This window comes from Pristiophorus japonicus, chromosome 7, assembly GCF_044704955.1.
Source record: "Pristiophorus japonicus isolate sPriJap1 chromosome 7, sPriJap1.hap1, whole genome shotgun sequence".
In the NCBI taxonomy this organism is placed as follows: Eukaryota; Metazoa; Chordata; class Chondrichthyes; family Pristiophoridae; genus Pristiophorus; species Pristiophorus japonicus.
The window spans coordinates 227,543,842-227,561,350 of NC_091983.1; the positions used below are offsets into that span (position 1 = coordinate 227,543,842).

The following is a 17,509-nucleotide window of genomic DNA, read 5'->3' on the forward strand; positions in this document are numbered from 1 at the left end:
GACACAGTCTAAGGATAAGGGGTAAGCCATTTAGGACTGAAATGAGGAGAAACTTCTTCACTCAGAGAGTTGTTAACCTGTGGAATTCCCTACCGCTGAGAGTATTGATGCCAGTTCATTGGATATATTCAAGAGGAAGTTAGATATGGCCATTATGGCTAAAGGGATCAAGGGGTATGGAGAGAAAGCAGGAAAGGGGTACTGAGGTGAATGATCAGCTATGATCTTATTGAATGGTGGTGCAGGCTCAAAGGACCGAATGGCCTACTCCTGCTATTTTCTATGTTTATATGTTTCTATGTTTTCTTTTCTGAACCATAGTAGATCATAATCCACAATTATACCACCCTTATCGAGTAAATCAGTAAAGACCCCATGAACCTTCCCATCACTGACTTTAAGCTAAATAGTCTTTCGCTCCTTGGACTTGTTCTATCTCCCACTTTAAATATAGGAATCACATTAGTTGTGTGCCAGTCCTCTGGCACTATTCCCTTTTATACATTTATCAATATATAATAGTGCCTCTGCTTTCTCTCCCTTTGCTTGTTTTAATATTCACAGATACAATCCATCTGGACCAGGGGTTTATACTCCCAAAGTTTGATTAGTTTATCAATCATCTCCCCTCCTTCTGTCTTAAATATCTTTGTATCTTTTTTGATCCATTCTTCTAATTTCATGTCCACATTGTTAGTCTCCCTGGTAAATACTTTACACTAACTTCCTTGGTATTTTAATCAATTCCTCTGTTTATAAAGCCAAGGATCCTGTATGCTTTTTTAACATTCTTAAAAACTTGTCTTCCACCTTCGAAGATTTCCATTCATAAAACTCCAGGGCCCAGAAATTTGAGTCCGCCACGAGAGTTGCCTTAGTAATGGGGTGGCTCGGGTTAACGGCCACTGAAAATGGTCATGGCGGTCAGAGAGAAAGATTCGTGCTGGGGATGAAAGATTTTTAGCCCAGCACTAACTCACTGTGTAACACCCTCCTGGTGGAGTTAGTGCAGGCATTTGAGGCAAAGTTGGTGTCCAGAAGCGGCGTTCCATCTTCCAACCATCTCTGGAAGCAAGGCAATAAATTCACTAGGAATTGTCGGATATTAAAAGGCCAATGTCTTCTGAACTGATCAAAATAAAATTGAAGGGAGAAAATGCAGTTTTCAGCCCTGACTGCCTTTAAAAAAAAATTAGCATTAAAAAGAAATCCCAAATGGAAGTATTTAGCTCCTAAAGCTGAATTCCCTTCCACACCTCAAAAAATGGGAAAAGTGCTTCAGCACTAATACAAATGGGTGAGCAAGCCAGGGAAGGGCACCCAGGGTCTCGCACGCAGCACTCCAGCTTTGTACAGGGGGCCAACACTGCAGGAGAGGTCCTCCGCCCACAGGGGCCAGGAGGCCCTCCAGAAAGAATGATGTGGGACCACATCACCGAGGCCGTCACTGCCAGCAGTGTCGCCCCAACCACCTGGCTCCAGTGCCCAAAGAAGCTTCATGGCCTCAGACCAGGGGTCAAAGTCAGTGACTCCATCTTCAAAAGCCATTTCCTACCAACTGATTCACCAGCCTCACACACTGCTCAATGCACGACTCCGGCCATGCTGATCACTCACCTGCAGCAATCTGCACCAATCACAAGGCACAGCTCCCATTCCTAGCCTCACCTCACCATCTGGGAAGAGACAGTGCAGGCCATTCTTGGTAGCAGCATGGCTAAGCCATTGGCCAGCTCCTGGGAAATCAATCATCCATTCCCGTAGATCCCAAACAGAGAGGGTTGGCAACCCGAAGGGTGTGAGCTGGAATAATTGCAAAATGGTTGCCCCAAATGTTCAGACTTCCCGGGAACCGACTCTCAGAGAGTTAATATTTCTAAATCCATCACATGGATGGAACAGAGTAACATTTCCATAATCAGTCAGCGACGGTATTTCTTCAACACAACGCTCCTACCTGCAGCTAAACTGTATTCAAAACCGTCTTCATAAAACACTATAAAAAGATGTGAACTCGCTGCTCAAACACCAGAAGGGACTGAGAGTCATTCAGTGTGTTCGACAGTGATCGGAGCGGACACCAAGATGCTGAGACTCTGCTTAACTGTGTCTGTCCTCTTCGGACGTCAGATCGCTGCAAAGGAAGAATATCATGAGGGGATCGATTTCTGTGGTGACTATGGCTGCCCTCAGCCCATAGAAATGATTCAGTTCAACGTGAGTATAGTTAGCAGTTCACTGCGTTCTATGTTTGTACCTGTGGGAATGGTTTATGGCCCGTTTTTTAGTCCATAACGAGCGATGCGCCGACAGCACGTGTCCCAACCGAGAGGCCTGAGGTCGACCCGAAATTGGTCCTCGGGCCACATTAACATTTTATGGGTTTCTGTCACCCCCTGCTGTGTCTCCACGGGCAGCTTGTTCATTTTACTAAGAAGAATATCGGGCCACTTGTCTCTCCAGCAGTGGCTGTAAGCTAAACCCTGGGAGTGGGGGGTTGGTGTGGCCACAGAGAGGGGGCATTGGGGCGATGGCAGGGACTGTGGAGTCGGGGAGCACTCCTGCTTCTCCTGGCTCCACTCAATCCAAGTCGGTTTCTGAAAGGAAGCTTGTAACAAGCATAAGGCACCTACTTTACATATGTAAGAGACCCAACGCATTTTTTGGGCAGCCCCCCAGGATGCTGGCGAAGCCATATCAATATTGTGACGCCTTTAATGCAGGCACAGATTGGGCCTGAGGCTTTGCACTCTGAAATTATGCCTTTTTGTCCCAGTCTTCTTCACAGAAATGCGGACCAATTTCTAACCCAGTGGAATTTCCCTGTATATATAAAGTGGGAAAAGACTCACAGGGAAACACGGTACCTGGACAATGGGTCATTAGCACTGATTCAGTCTGGGAGGATTTTAATGTTCTCCATGTTTGCTTATTGAAAACCCATAAGGACCAAGGCCCATAGTGCAGGACATCACCAAGGGTGAAAGAGTGAGAGAGACAGGAAGCTGAGGCCAAGAGCCCATCATAAAATCCTAACTCTCTTTCAAGCCCAGTCCATCCAGGACATGAATACTGCTGCCACACCTGGGCACCTCGGACAGTCCTCTCAACACAGATGTGTTTCAGTAACTGTACAGTTGTGCCATGTGGTAATATCTTTTCTCTTAGAATTATGACGAGATGGAATATTTACCCGTTCAATGGATTGTAACAGAAGTTAATGGAATGGATATCAAGAGTGCACTCGCGACTGGCCTGGACAAACTACAGAATTATTCATGGTTTTTGAATGCTGCAGGTACATGAGATATTCCTTCATTGTAACAATAGAATATAAAACAACCCTTCGCTGTTTGAAATGTTTTCTTTGAAACTTCCTGTATAGAGAGACACACTGACCAAATAATGCCACCATTGTCAATCCCAAGGGTTGTGCTAGGATTGTGCCCATTGTGCCCTCCATAACTGACCCAGCCTCAGTTTGTGAGATCATTGACATGTTGCTGGTGGGCAGAAGTGCCACATGGGCTACTTCTTTGGTGCTCGCAGGCCCTGTGTGCCCAGAATCTGACGAGGCTGCCCACACATGGGGGTTTGGGATACCAAGCTCATGTTCCGACTCCAGCCATGGCCCTTGAATTGTCTCTGGATAATAAAGGTTCTTTGCCAGACCTGAACCAGAGTCCACATACACCCTTGTGGAAGCCCATACTCTTCATTTCTCTCAGCTCACTGGCTGCTACTGGAATGCCGGGTCCTGACTGAGGCTCAGTTCTGTTTAGAGAAGGTTAAGAGCAGATTTGATAAAGATGTTCAAAATCATGAATGGTTTTGATAGAATAAATAAGGAGAAACAGTTTCCAGTGGCAGAAGGGTCGGTAACCAGAGGAGGCAGATTTCAGGTGATTGGCAACAGAACCAGAGGCGACACGAGGAAACATTGTGTTGCACAGAGAGTTGTTGCCTGAAAGCAGAGTGAAAGCAGATTCAATAGTAATATTCAAAAGAATATTGGATAAATAGCTGAAGGGAAAAAATGCAGGGCTGTGGTTACGAACATGGGAGTGGATTAGTTAGAAAGCTCTACAAAGAGCGAGCCACTTTCTGTGCTGTACCATTCTATCATTCTGTGATTCAGTGTATCACATGAGTGTCTTCCACACCCCAGCACTGTCCCCCTGCCCCAACCTGTAACTTCAGACTCACCATGAGCAATGCCACAGGTGACCTTCTAGTAGAATGCTGTAACAGTGTTTTCTCTGTCTGCAGATACAATTGTTCCTGTTTCTGCACCTTGGGGACTTCAGGGATACTTGGTAAATGGCACAATACAACAGAAATTCGGGGTATTTGTTGTACTAGTTCCTGAACTCACCAGCCCACCTGAACCAACGGATCCAACCATTAAAATAGGAATGTCACATATCGGCTGGTTCTATGTCAGGTGAGTTTAGTTGGTGATATATTGTGATTGATATTTCTTTACATCAGATATTTAGCCAACATTATTTAACCTGTAGCAAGCCTGTGATTAATGGGCTGGTCCAGTCAGGTGGGTCGTTGGCCAACATTAATCGTGTAATAAGTTGTTTTGTGTCTCACAACCTTCAGTTCCTTCCTCTGAGGACACTGCTGGACCTCCACACTCACATCACTCAGGTTCATATCGAGCACTGGACATAGCTGAGTCACAATTCCTCGGGACGTGATTCCAGGATGTGAATTCTACACCAATGTAACTAAAGTAGTTGGGCTTTTCCCTGCTGGAGTGTCGCAGGAGTATAGACTTCCTCATTGTAACAATAATGGGGCTGGCTCCTGTTTTCAGACATTCTCACACACACCACATTCTGGGGGTTATTTTGACCAAAGGGTGAAAACAGGCGCTAAATGGCTGCAGTGCTAATAAGACTAACCTATTTGAAAGTCTGGATTTAGCACACAATTTGGGTCCTAATTGCTGATTACCAAAATTTGAACTTGCTGGAGATGGTACAACACAAACCTGCAGGTTTAACACTCAAGTGCTGATTAGACACCTTTTTCATGGAGCAGTATATGTGGCCTTCTCGCACCCACTTCCACTGAAGGTGTGGAGTGCTCTGGCTGGTACACAGCAGCGCATTGCAGGATGGCTCAGGGACCGAGGGAGAGGGTGCAAAGGTTCTCGGATGTGGTACTGGAGACTGGGGTGGAGGAGTTCCAGAGGAGGAGGGACGTCTTGTACCCTCAGGGGGGGAAGGACATCACCTCGCCCTCATGTCCATCTCTTCTACAGCATCTGGTGCTGCTCTGCCAGGCCTCATGTCCTACTCCCATTCCTCGTCCAACCCAAGAGGTGCCCTCGCAGATGACCATGACCAAGCACTCCCTTTCTCCTGGTGACTCCCATAAGGTGTCCAATAAGGTGGAGTAGCTCAGCACTTACTCATTTTAGGTGAAGTCCTCAGAAAAATTCTGGAATAAATGTTACTCAAGTGTTGGTGAGGTCTTGACAAAGTGTCCCAGAAAGTCTGCTGATGTGCCTCAAAAGTTCTCTTCACAACTGCAGCAGCAATGAATTTTTGATGAGGTAACCAGGAGATTCGATGAGGGTAGTGCATTTGATGTAGTGCATATCAATTATAGCAAGGCTTTTGATAATGTGCCACATGGCAGACTGGTCAGGAAAGTAAAAGCACATGGGATCCAGGGCAAAGTGGCAAGTTGTATCCAAAATTGGCTGAGAGGCAGGAAGCAAAATGTAATGGTTGATGGGTGTTTTTGTGACTGGAAGGCTGTTTCCAGTGGGGTTCCGCAGGGCTCAGTACCAGGTCTCATGCTTTTTGTGATTATATAACAATGATTTACACATGAATGTAGGGGGTACGATTAAGAAGTTTGCAAATTATACTAAAATTGGCTGTGTGGTTGATAATGAAGAAGAAATCTGTAGACTAAACGGTGGAACAGTGGAGGACTTTTAAGGAGCTCTTTCATAGAGCTCAACAAAAATATATTCCAGTGAAAAAGAAGGGTGGTAAGAGAAGATATAACCAGCCGTGGATAAACAAGGAAATAAAGGAGAGTATTAAATTAAAATCCAATGCATATAAGGTGGCCAAGGTTAGTGGGAAACTAAAAGATTGGGAACATTTTAAACGACAGCAAAGAATGAATAATAAAGCAATAAAGAAAGGAAAGACAGATTACGAAAGTAAACTTCCACAAAACATAAAAACAGGTAGTAAAAGCTTTTACCGATATATAAAACGGAAAAGAGTGACTGAAGTAAATGTTGGTCCCTTAGAAGATGAGAAGGGGGATTTAATAATGGGAAATGTGGAAATGGCTGAGACCTGAAACAATTATTTTGCTTCGATCTTCACAGTGGAAGACACAAAAACCATGCCAAAAATTGCTGGTCACGGGAATGTGGGAAAGGAGGACCTTGAGACAATCACTATCACTAGGGGGTGGTGCTGGACAGGCTAATGGGACTCAAGGTAGACAAGTCCCCTGGGCCTGATGAAATGCATCCCAGGGTATTAAAAGAGATGGCAGAAGTTATAACAGTTGCATTCGTTATAATCTACCAAAATTGTCTGGAGTCTGGGGAGGTACCAGCGGATTGGAAAGCAGCTAATGTAACGCCTCTGTTTAAAAAAGGGGGAAGACTAAAGGCAGGTAACTATAGGCCAGTTAGTTTAACATCTGTAGGGGGGAAAATGCTTGAAGCTATCATTAAGGAAGAAATAGCGGGACATCTGGATAGGAATAATGCAATCAAGCAGACGCAACATGGATTCATGAAGGGGAAATCATGTTCAACTAATTTACTGGAATTCTTTGAGGATATAACGAGCATGGTGGATAGAGGTGTACCGATGGATGTGGTGTAGTTAGATTTCCAAAAGCATTCGATAAGGTGCCACACAAAAGTTTACTGCAGAAGATAAAGGTACGCGGAGTCAGAGGAAATGTATTAGCATGGATCGAGAATTGGCTGGCTAACAGAAAGCAGAGAGTTGGGATAAATGGGTCCTTTTCGGGTTGGAAATCGGTGGTTAGTGGTGTGCCACAGGGATCGGTGCTGGGACCACAACTGTTTACAATATACATAGATGACCTGGAAGAGGGGACAGAGTGTCGTGTTACAAAATTTGCAGCTGACACAAAGATTAGTGGGAAAGCGGGTTGTGTAGAAGACACAGAGAGGTTGCAAAGAGATTTAGATCGGTTAAGTGACTGGGCTAAGGTTTGGCAGAGGGAATACAATGTCGGAAAATGTGAGGTCATCCACCTTGGGAAAAAAACAGTAAAAGGGAATATTATTTGAATGGGGAGAAATTACAACATGCTGCGGTGCAGAGGGACCTGGGGGTCCTTGTGCATGAATCCCAAAAAGTTAGTTTGCAGGTGCAGCAGGTAATCAGGAAGGCGAATGGAATGTTGGCCTTCATTGCGAGAGGGATGGAGTACAAAAGCAGGGAGGTCCTGCTACAACTGTACAGGGTATTGGTGAGGCCACACCTGGAGTACTGCGTGCAGTTTTGGTCACCTTATTAAGGAAGGAAATACTAGCTTTGGAGGGCGTACAGAGACGATTCACTAGGCTGATTCCGGAGATGAGGGGGTTACCTTATGATGATAGATTGAGTAGACTGGGTCTTTACTCGTTGGAGTTTAGAAGGATGAGGGGTGATCTTATAGAAACATTTAAAATAATGAAAGGGATCAACAAGATAGAGGCAGAGAGGTTGTTTCCACTGGTCGGGGAGACTAGAACTAGGGGGCACAGCCTCAAAATATGGGGGAGCCAATTTAAAACCGAGTTGAGAAGGAATTTCTTCTCCCAGAGGGTTGTGAATCTGTGGAATTCTCTGCCCAGGGAAGCAGTTGAGGCTAGCTCATTTAATGTATTCAAATCACAGATAGATAGATTTTTAAATAATCAGGGAATTAAGGGTTACGGGGAACGGGCGGGTAAGTGGAGCTGAGTCCACGGCCAGATCAGCCATGATCTTTTTGAGTGGCGGAGCAGGCTCGAGGGGCTAGATGGCCTACTCCTGTTCCTAATTCTTTTGTTCTTATGTTCTTATGCCTCCAGGAAGATATCAATGTACTGGTCAGGTGGCCAGAACAGTGATAGATGGAATCCAATCTGGTTGTCGAAATCTCAACTCAGACACCTTCAGCCTGGCAGATGTTCCTTTAATTTTACTTGCTAGCAAGGGAAAAGTCTCACTCAGTCAACGGCTAAGTGAATACTTTCGAAATGGTACAATTTCACAGGATATTTATACAGTAAAAACCCAAGTTGTGGCCTCATCCTGTGTATTGGCTGCATCTTGCAGTCAGTGAATACAGATAAAGAGTAATTACTGCATCCTTGTCCTGACATGGTTTCCAAATATTTCCTTTTGTCAGGGTCATTAGTTGGCCATTCAGCCATTACTTGATGAGAGTGTGGTAATGAGCTATTACCGGCATTGCATTGTGTCAGGATTGTCCAGTTTCCTGGTCAGTTATCGTTTTGCATCAAATGGATGAGGTCTGTACAAGAGATAATGGCTGGTCATTTGAGTATTTTGAAAAGGGTGGGGCAGAATGGAACTGGTGTTGTATGGACAATAGGAGAGCACCATGGGTGGTACTTGTCTCAGCAGGTCTTGTCTCCGAGCTGTCTGGTGGCCATTGATTAGTTATCAGCCGTTTCAAGCCAGGTTTAGCTGTTTATGCAAACTGACTGTCTGTTGCAGAAATTTCTGGAAGGACCAGGACTCCATTTTATTTTATATCAAAAAGGGCACAAAAATACAGTGTGATACAGCTTAGATAAAAATACATTTCCACATTCCCCCATTTTGTTCTTCACAAGGACAACTTAATCCATTCTGATCTTGCATAGTCTCTCTATTTCTATTTCCACGCAGGAACTTTCAGCTGTTGTTGCTCCCAAAACTCTAGTCGTGGCCTCGGTAGGTAACACGGTTTTTCCCAACCTGGCACAGCAACACTTAACCAAGACAAATAAAAGATATAGGGCAAAGACTATCAGCAGGAATATGATCAAACCCTGTACCACATTTCTCCCTAGGGGTCCCAACCATCCCGATGCCCAATCCCACAAGGTGGTACCGTCCTGGCCAACTGTCTGTTTATACTCCATTACCTTGTTCCTAATGTATTCAGCTAGACTGCCGATTTCTTCTGACTTATCCGGGATAAAAGTACAACATTCTCCACCTATTAATGCGCATGTCCCTCCTTCTTTGGCTGGAAGATAATCTAAGGCCGTACGATTTTGGAGAGCCACTGTTCGAATGGCTACCATTTCATCATTCACCCCTTCGAAGGCTTGGGAAGTTGCATTGGCTACTGATTCGACTAAATTAGCCCATTGCCGTAACTGCCATTCAGTTGATGCTATTCCATAGGGTGGCACCATTACCTTGAATATTCCATTTAGCCATGTCAAATCCCGTTTAAATCTATGACTTCCTTAGTCATCCCTTAGAGTCTTTGTTGATCTGATAAAGGGTACCACATATCCTAAGTAACAGGACTCTGTCCAGTTGGCTGGTAATCATGGGTAGGCTTTATGGCCACAAATAAATTAGGTGCAATTATAGGACGTCAGCTTCTGGTCCTTTCGTGCCATCCATACTCGAGTGGTCTCACCTGAGGCTTTGTTATGGACCATTGTCCAGCTAACGGTTGCTATCTTTCTCCCATCAGTGGGATTTGTTGTGGCTTGCCATTTAGTCATTTGGGAACACTTGCTGCCTCCCATTTCTGGTCCTTTAGTCTCATTGCTCACTAGACTTATTATACCTTCAGGATTTCCTATTCCGGGAGTAGTACTTAGGAAGGGTGGCTGATGGTTATTATTATAATTTGGCTGGTACGATCTCTGGAAGGTTGTAAGTTTATACCCTGGTGACGTCCATTCTGTTAGATCCTTCGTTTCTGACACCTTGGTTAGGTTCGTTCTATTTTGCACAATTAACCACTCTACCATTTCTGATTCGTTAAAGGGGACGGTTCTTAGGGGAATACCCCGTTCTGAGTGGACAGGTACATGGGAAAATATCCAACAACTAGACAAGTTTCTGTCCTGAGCATACTTATGACTCGCGCCATAAATATGTTTACCTGCAGTTCCCTTCGTTTGCGTGTCTGTACCCCTGGTATAATCAATAATGCAAAGCAAAACCCTGTCAAGCCCAGCACCATCAGTCCCCATAGTCCGTACAGTTCCTTATTCAGTCTTCCTTTTCCTGTTCCTCTGGTTCCTTCTTCCCTTCCCCCTGGTCGGGTGCCCTTTTGCAATGGGACGCATGGATCCATGTTGGTCTTTCCTTTACCTTGATTGCAGTATTAGTCACCAGCAAGACCTGGTATGGTCCTTCAAATCTTGGTTGTAGACTGCTTTTTCTTTTAAAGATTTTGATGTAAATGAATTCCCCGGGCTCCAGGTTATGACACTTCCCTTCCGCTGGCTTGAGTTGAGCTTCTTTTACCTGCAAATGAAAGCTGGAAATACATTTGGTTAGTGCAATACAATAATTTAACATATTTTCCTCCATTTTGTGGATGTCCATTTGTTTTGCAGTAAATGGTGCTGTAAAAGGTAGTTGTTGGGGACATCCCATAATTATCTCATACGGTGACAGGCCTGTTGTTCTGTTGGTTGCAGATCGCATTACCATCAAGGCTAAGGGCAGCAGTTCTATCCATTTCAGTCCAGTGTCATTACATAATTTTGCCAGCTTATTTTTAAGCATTCCATTATATCTTTCAACAAGTCCAGCAGACTGTGGATGACAACTGCAATGAAAACGTTGGTTAATCTGTAAAGCTTTACACATTTCTCTTATAACAGTTCCTGTGAAATGTGACCCGTTATCACTTGAAAGCTTAGCAGGGATTCCGAAGTGCTGTATGATTTCTTTTAACAAACATTTAGCAACAGTAGTGGCATCGGCCTTTTTGCATGGAAAGGCTTCAATCCATCTAGAGAACACATCTACAATAACTAATACATACTTGAATCCCATACACATAGGTAATTCAATAAAATCCATTTGTAAATGTACAAAAGGCCCCACTGGATTTGGGTGGGAGGCAGATTCTACTTTTTCCGTCTTACCCGGATTCATTGTCTGACAGGTAACAAAATTTCACAGATTTGTTTTGCAATTGCCGAAATACCTGGTGCATACCAAGTTGCCAAAATATAATCTGCCACCCCCTCTTTTCCCGCATGTGTGAATGTATGAACACATCGGGCAATCCATGGAAGTAAGGACTTGGGCGCCACCACGCGGCCGTCATGGTAAACCCATATTCCTTCTGCATTTTTATAACATTGATCCTTCGTCCAGGTCACCACCTCCTCCGTACTGGCCTATGTCTGAAAGGCCAGCACGTCATTAATAGTGGGTGGCGGGTCTGAGCAATTATTTTTCCTTAGTGGGAACAATGACACCTGCATCCCCCCTTTTGACAGAGTTGCTGATTTAGCTGCATTATCAGCTCTGGCGTTCCCAAGTGCCACCTCATTCGACTGGTCTGTATGTGCTTGGCATTTGATAATGGCAAGTTTCAAGGGGCATTGAATGGCTCGCAGGAGATTTTCCACTTGTTCTGTAGTTTTGATAGTGTTTCCTGAAGTCAGGTCCCTGCGAATTTTCCAAATTTGTCCATAGTCATGGATACCCCAAAAGCATATCTGGAGTCAGTGTAGATATTAACTGTTTGTCCTTCAGCCAGAATACAGGCTCGAGTTAACGCAAACAATTCGGCTTGTTGGGCTGAAAAGGAGTCTGGAAGAGAGGCTGTTTCGACAACATTAAACTGGGTCACAATTGCATAAGCCGCTCTAGGTTGGCCCCTATCATTTCGTAAGGCTGATCCATCAACATAGTACACTAGATCAGGGTTACACATTGGTACTTCTGTTAAATTGATACGTGGTTTAGTCACTAATTCGGTTACCATTTCACATGAATGAGGTTCGCCGTCTTCTTCCGTGGGGAATAGAGTGGCTGGGTTTAAGGTAGTACATCTTTTAATGATAAGGTTCGGATTTGATAACAGTTCAACTTCATATTTAGTGGTTCTTGCAGAAGTTAGGTGTTGGGTGGCACATTTAGTAAGTAAAATCTCGACAGAGTGTGGGATATATAAAACGGTTTGCTGATTTAGAATTATTGTCTGAGCCTGTTGTACAGGGTAATAAGCTACTGCCAATGAAGGAAGACATCCTGGTAGTCGGCGTGCCACTGGGTCTAGTTGGGCACTGAAATACGCTACCGGTGGCTGCCTGTCCCCATGTAACTGAGTCCAAACAGATTGTGCAAAACCCGACTTGTGATGAACAAATAAGTTGAATGTCTTAGTGTAATCTGGTAATCCCAAGGCTGGTGCTGAAGTGAGCGACCATTCCAGGATACTTGATTCCAAATCCTTCTTTTAGCATTGTGAGAATATAGTAGATTCATTCACAGCTCGTAGGTCTTGAACAAACCTCCATTTGTCACTATTGGGCTTCTAAACCGGAAGAATCGGAGTGTTACACGAACTTCTCATTTATGCTTATAGTGATTCACAGATCACAGAATGCAAAGTACTTGTTTTATAATTTTATTAAAAGGCTTCCAAACCCAAGCTTTTTTCAATACACCCAAAATGTTGATCAAGGAGAATCACCTGAAATATCTCAAAATCCCATTTCAAATTGTATACTGCCAATCTTTTATTTAAAAATCTTCTTACTGAGCTAGAAGCTTTCGCATCAAGGTTTTACACAAAGGACAATGGGAGCGTACTCCCCCAGCCTGCAACCTCGAGAGACCCACAAAGGCTTTTTTTAAAAAAGGCATTGCAACTTTCCTTCCCCGTTCTTAAACTCACTCCTAGACTAAATTTGTCTTTCAACCCAATGTAATCAATGATTGCGTGTCTTCTTTCGACAAGTAAGTGGGCGTGTCAAATAAATTCTCTTTCTTTTTAACCACCGGGACCATATCTCAACAAACCTATCCTTTGTGCATTTCCTAGCTCTGTAACTCCTCATCCGAATAAATCCACACCTGCGTTTCTAACTTAAAATGTCTTAAACTTCCCACATACAGGACAACACCACGAAAGGTTAAAAAAAAACCTTCACTCTGTTTGAAAAAGTGGGTGGAGCTAAAACAAACAGGCAGTTCCACCACCTTTCCAAACAGGCTTCCAGACACATGAAAAATTCCGCAGTCAAAAAAAACCACACACAAGCACTCTCATTCAAAGACAGACATTCACAAAAGTCTCTCTTCATTCAACAAAGCTTTTTGTTGGCCAGCTCTATTTTGGATCCATAAGTCACTATCACGTTCTCTTTTTTTCTTACATATTGATTTGCTTTCTCTGTTAATTTTACGTGGGCTTGAAGAATCGGAACCCAGGCCTTTTCTATTACTTTCCTTTTTTTTTTCTTTACCTCTTCTGGGTCTCTGTTTATAAGACACTCCTCGAGACATGTTGTTCTCTCTAAATTAAATGAACCATCAGGTGGAAATGGCCTGTTTTCATCCTTAGTCCACTTTACCCATTTTTTTTTAGGTGTTCAATTGAAGACTGACCACAATTCTGGAGCATAAAATAGGCTGGTGTGCCCTTTTGTGGTGTTTTACTTGCTCCAGCATTCATTCTGAATGATTAAGATTTTCCACAGTTTCTGATCTCACAATCCTCTTGGCCAACCGAGTTCTCTACGCCCATTTCTCCTGGCTGTTACGTGGCCTGAAAAGGCTCTTAATTCGGGCTCAGTCTGGGTTGTGAGAGATGTTGGCACGAACCAACCGCAGTTGATCAATCAGTTACTGTTTCTTTTCTCAATCAATCCTTGTTTTCCTGAATCACAATTTTCCCGAGTGACTCTTCCCGTTTTTCTAATTGCAATGTCGCACAAAGGTTTTAAACACAACAGTATAACAAGGACAACTAGGACAAATAATATTCACGCGAGTATACAAATCATAACCTTAAACTCTATCTAAATAAATAATCAATTCTCAGTCTGCGTTGTACGCCACTACAGACCGAGTCCATAACTTATCCTAATAAAACTTATAAAACTTATGGTCCCATTACCTTAACTCATATCACATAAGAACTGTCGATCGATTAGCGCTTTTTTCCCCCCGAATCTTATCACATAAGAACCGTTTCCTAATCTTATCACATAAGAACCATTTTAGAAAAATTAAAACATAGAAAATAGGTGCAGGAGTAGGCCATTCGGCCCTTCGAGCCTGCACTGCCATTCAATGAGTTCATGGCTGAATATGCAACTTCAGTACCCCATTCCTGCTTTCTCGCCATACCCCTTGATCCCCCTAGTAGTAAGGACTACATCTAACTCCTAATGAAAATCTCCCCGGGCTGTTTCAAAATATTTCCAGGACCAGATCCCTTCTGCTTGCAAGCTGAGAAAGAAATGATCACAAAAACAACTTTAGCTTTCAAATGTCGAGTCTTGTAGATCGTATTACGTCCCCTGTAGTCAACAGATTACATATGCGATTCAACAGTGAAGAAACCTCTTGTGAGCAAAAGGCTCACCTTATTCTGGCCAGTGAAACCCTTCACTGAAGAGGCACTATACCCACATCCATTTAACTCACAGATTAGAGAGTAAGCAATCTCGGTGGAACCTCCAAGATGTAACTGTCGAAATCTCGACTCACAATATACAACTCAGACACCTTCAGCCCGGCAGATGTTCCTTTAATTTTACTTGCTAGCAAGGGAAAGGTCTCACTCATCAATGGCTAAGTGAACACCTTCGAAATGGTACAACTTCACGAGATATTTATACAATAAAAACCCAAGTTATGGCCTCATCCTGTGTATTGGCTCCGTCTTACAGTCAGTGAATACAGATAAAGAGTTAATTACGACATCCTTGTCCTGACATGGTCTCCAAATATTTCCTTTTGTCAGGGTTATTAGTTGGCCAGTCAGCCATTACTCGATAAGAGTGTGGTAATGAGCTATTACCGGCATTGAATTGTGTCAGGATTGTCCAGTTTCCTGGTCAGTTATCTTTGTGCATCAAATGGATGAGGTCTGTACAAGAGATAATGGCTGGTGGTTTGAGTATTTCAAAAAGGGTGGGGCGGAGTGGAACTGGTGTTGTATGGACAATAGGAGAGCACCATGGGTGGTACTTGTCTCAGCAGGACTTGTCTCCTAGCTGTCTGGTGACCATTGATTAGTTATCAGCCGTTTCAAGCCAGGTTTAGCTGTTTATGCAAACCGACTGTCTGTTGCAGAAATTTCTGGAAGGACCAGGACTCCATTTTGTTTTATATCAAAAAGGGCACAAAAATACAGTGTGATACAGCTTAGATAAAAATACATTTCCACATGGTGAAGTGTGAGGTAAAGCGTTTGGGGAAGGCTAACAAGGCAAGGGAATACTCATTAAATGGTAGGACACTGAGAAGTGCAGAGGGACCTTGGTGTGCATATCCACAGATCCCTGAAGGTAGCAGCCCAGGTAGATAAGGTGATTAAGAAGGCAATAGGAATACTTGCCTTTATTAGCTGAGGCATAGAATAGAAGAGCAGGGAGGTTATGCTTCAACTGTATAAAACACTATATTAAGTCAGGCAATAGTTAGAGTACTGCGTGCAGTACTCATCACCACATTACAGGAATGATGTGATTGCATAAGAGAGGGTACAGACGAGATTTACGAGAATGTTGCCTGGACTGGAGGATTATAGCTATGTGGAAAGATTGAATAGCCTGGGTTTGTTTTCTTTGGATCAGAGGAGCCTGAGGAAAGACCTTATTGAGCTGTATAAAATTATGAGGGACCTAGAGTGGATAGAAAGGACCTATTTCCCTTAGCAGAGAGGTCAACAACCAGGGGACATAGATATAAAGTTATTGCTTGGAGGTTTAGAGGTTAGTTGAGGGGTGCATACTTAGCCAGAGGGTGGTGGGGGTCTGGAACTCACTGCCTGAAAGGATGGTAGAGGCAGAAAACCTCACCACATTTAAAAAGTACTTGGATGTGCACTTAAAGTGCCATAACCGACAGGACTATGGACAAAGAGCTGGAAAGTGGGATTAGGCTGGATAGTTATTTGTCAGCCAGCGCAGACACGATGGGCCGAAATAGCCTCCTTCCACGCTGTAAATTTCTATGATTATATATCTCTAAATCCTTGGAGTGAGACTTGAACCCATTACCTTCTCACTCAGAGGTGAGCATGCTATCCACTGAGCCACAGCTGACTAAAACAATTTGGACCAAAGAAAGATAAATCGGAGTATTTTCTAAATGGTGAGAAACTGGAAACTGTCGAGGAGCAAAGAGATCTGGGAATCCAAGCGCACCAATCATTTAAAGTGAGCCAACAAACAGAAAAAGCAATGAAAATGACCAATGGAATGTCGGCCTTTATCTCGAGGGGAGTGGAGTACAAAGGGGAAGAAGTGATAATTCAGTTGAACAGAGACTTGTCAGACTGTATCTGGAGTACTGCGTTCATTTATAGGCACCGCACCTCACAAAGGATAAATTGGCATTGGAGTGGCTTCAGGGCAGATTCACCAGAATTATACCGCGGGTTAGAGGGTTAAATTCTGAAGCCAGGTTGCCTCAACTTGTCTTCTCCTGAGTATAGGAGATTGAGGGGTGACCAGAATGAGGTGTTTGCAATGTTAAAAGGATTCAATCAGGTAGATACAGAGAAACTATTCCCTCTGATGGGAGAATCTAGAACAAGGCGACATCATGTTAAAATTAGAGCTCGGCCATTCAGCAACAAAATGAGGAAGCACTTTTTCACACAAAATGTGGAACTCTCTCCCCCCTAAAAGGCTGTGGATGCTGGGTCAATTGGATGGTTCAAGACTGAGATCGAGAGATTGTTGTTGGGTAACGGTATCAAGGGATATGGAGCTAAGGCGGGTAAATGGAGCTGAGGTGCAGATCAGCCAGGATCTAACTGAATGGCAGAGGATGCTCGAGGGGCTGAATGGCCTACTCCTGTTCCTATCTTCCTTTCAATCTGATTGGTTTCCAGACTGGATCTGCCAGGAAGAAAAAAGTAATCATTCTGAATTCTGTTGCAGGACTTTCGACACCAAAGTTGACGACCAACAATACGAAGGACGTGTCATTGAATTCCTCAATGACTTGGAAAAAGACAAGCAATCCTTCGATAGGAGTTTCTTTTACCTAGTTTTCTTTAACACAAATGGGCTGATGGAAGTAGCCTTTAACAAGATAGGAGAATGAAACTTTTCTGAAGGTTCTGTTACCTTTACAGACATCAACCAGTGAGATGTGCTTAACTCTATTCATAACCTCCTTTGACCTCCCACCTAGTACACATTGGATTTAACCCTGAGCATGTGCCAGTACTGGGATATTGAACGATTCCCCCCATGCCCCATCTCCAGAGCCCTGTGCATGGTGACCCTGTTTATAAATACTGCCTCCTACTGGCAGTTGCC

The 17,509-nt window shown here is 43.6% G+C and overlaps 1 protein-coding gene across 1 annotated transcript; it reads left to right on the forward strand.

Annotated features, from left to right (window-relative positions):
- The first annotated feature begins 2,085 nt into the window (after window positions 1–2,085).
- Window positions 2,086–17,291, forward strand: LOC139266681 (heme-binding protein 2-like). Its single transcript, XM_070884271.1, has 4 exons — window positions 2,086–2,217; window positions 3,169–3,298; window positions 4,270–4,444; window positions 17,126–17,291. The coding sequence occupies exons 1-4, from the start codon at window positions 2,086–2,088 to the stop codon at window positions 17,289–17,291; spliced, it is 603 nt and encodes a 200-aa protein (XP_070740372.1).
- Window positions 17,292–17,509: the final 218 nt, after the last annotated feature.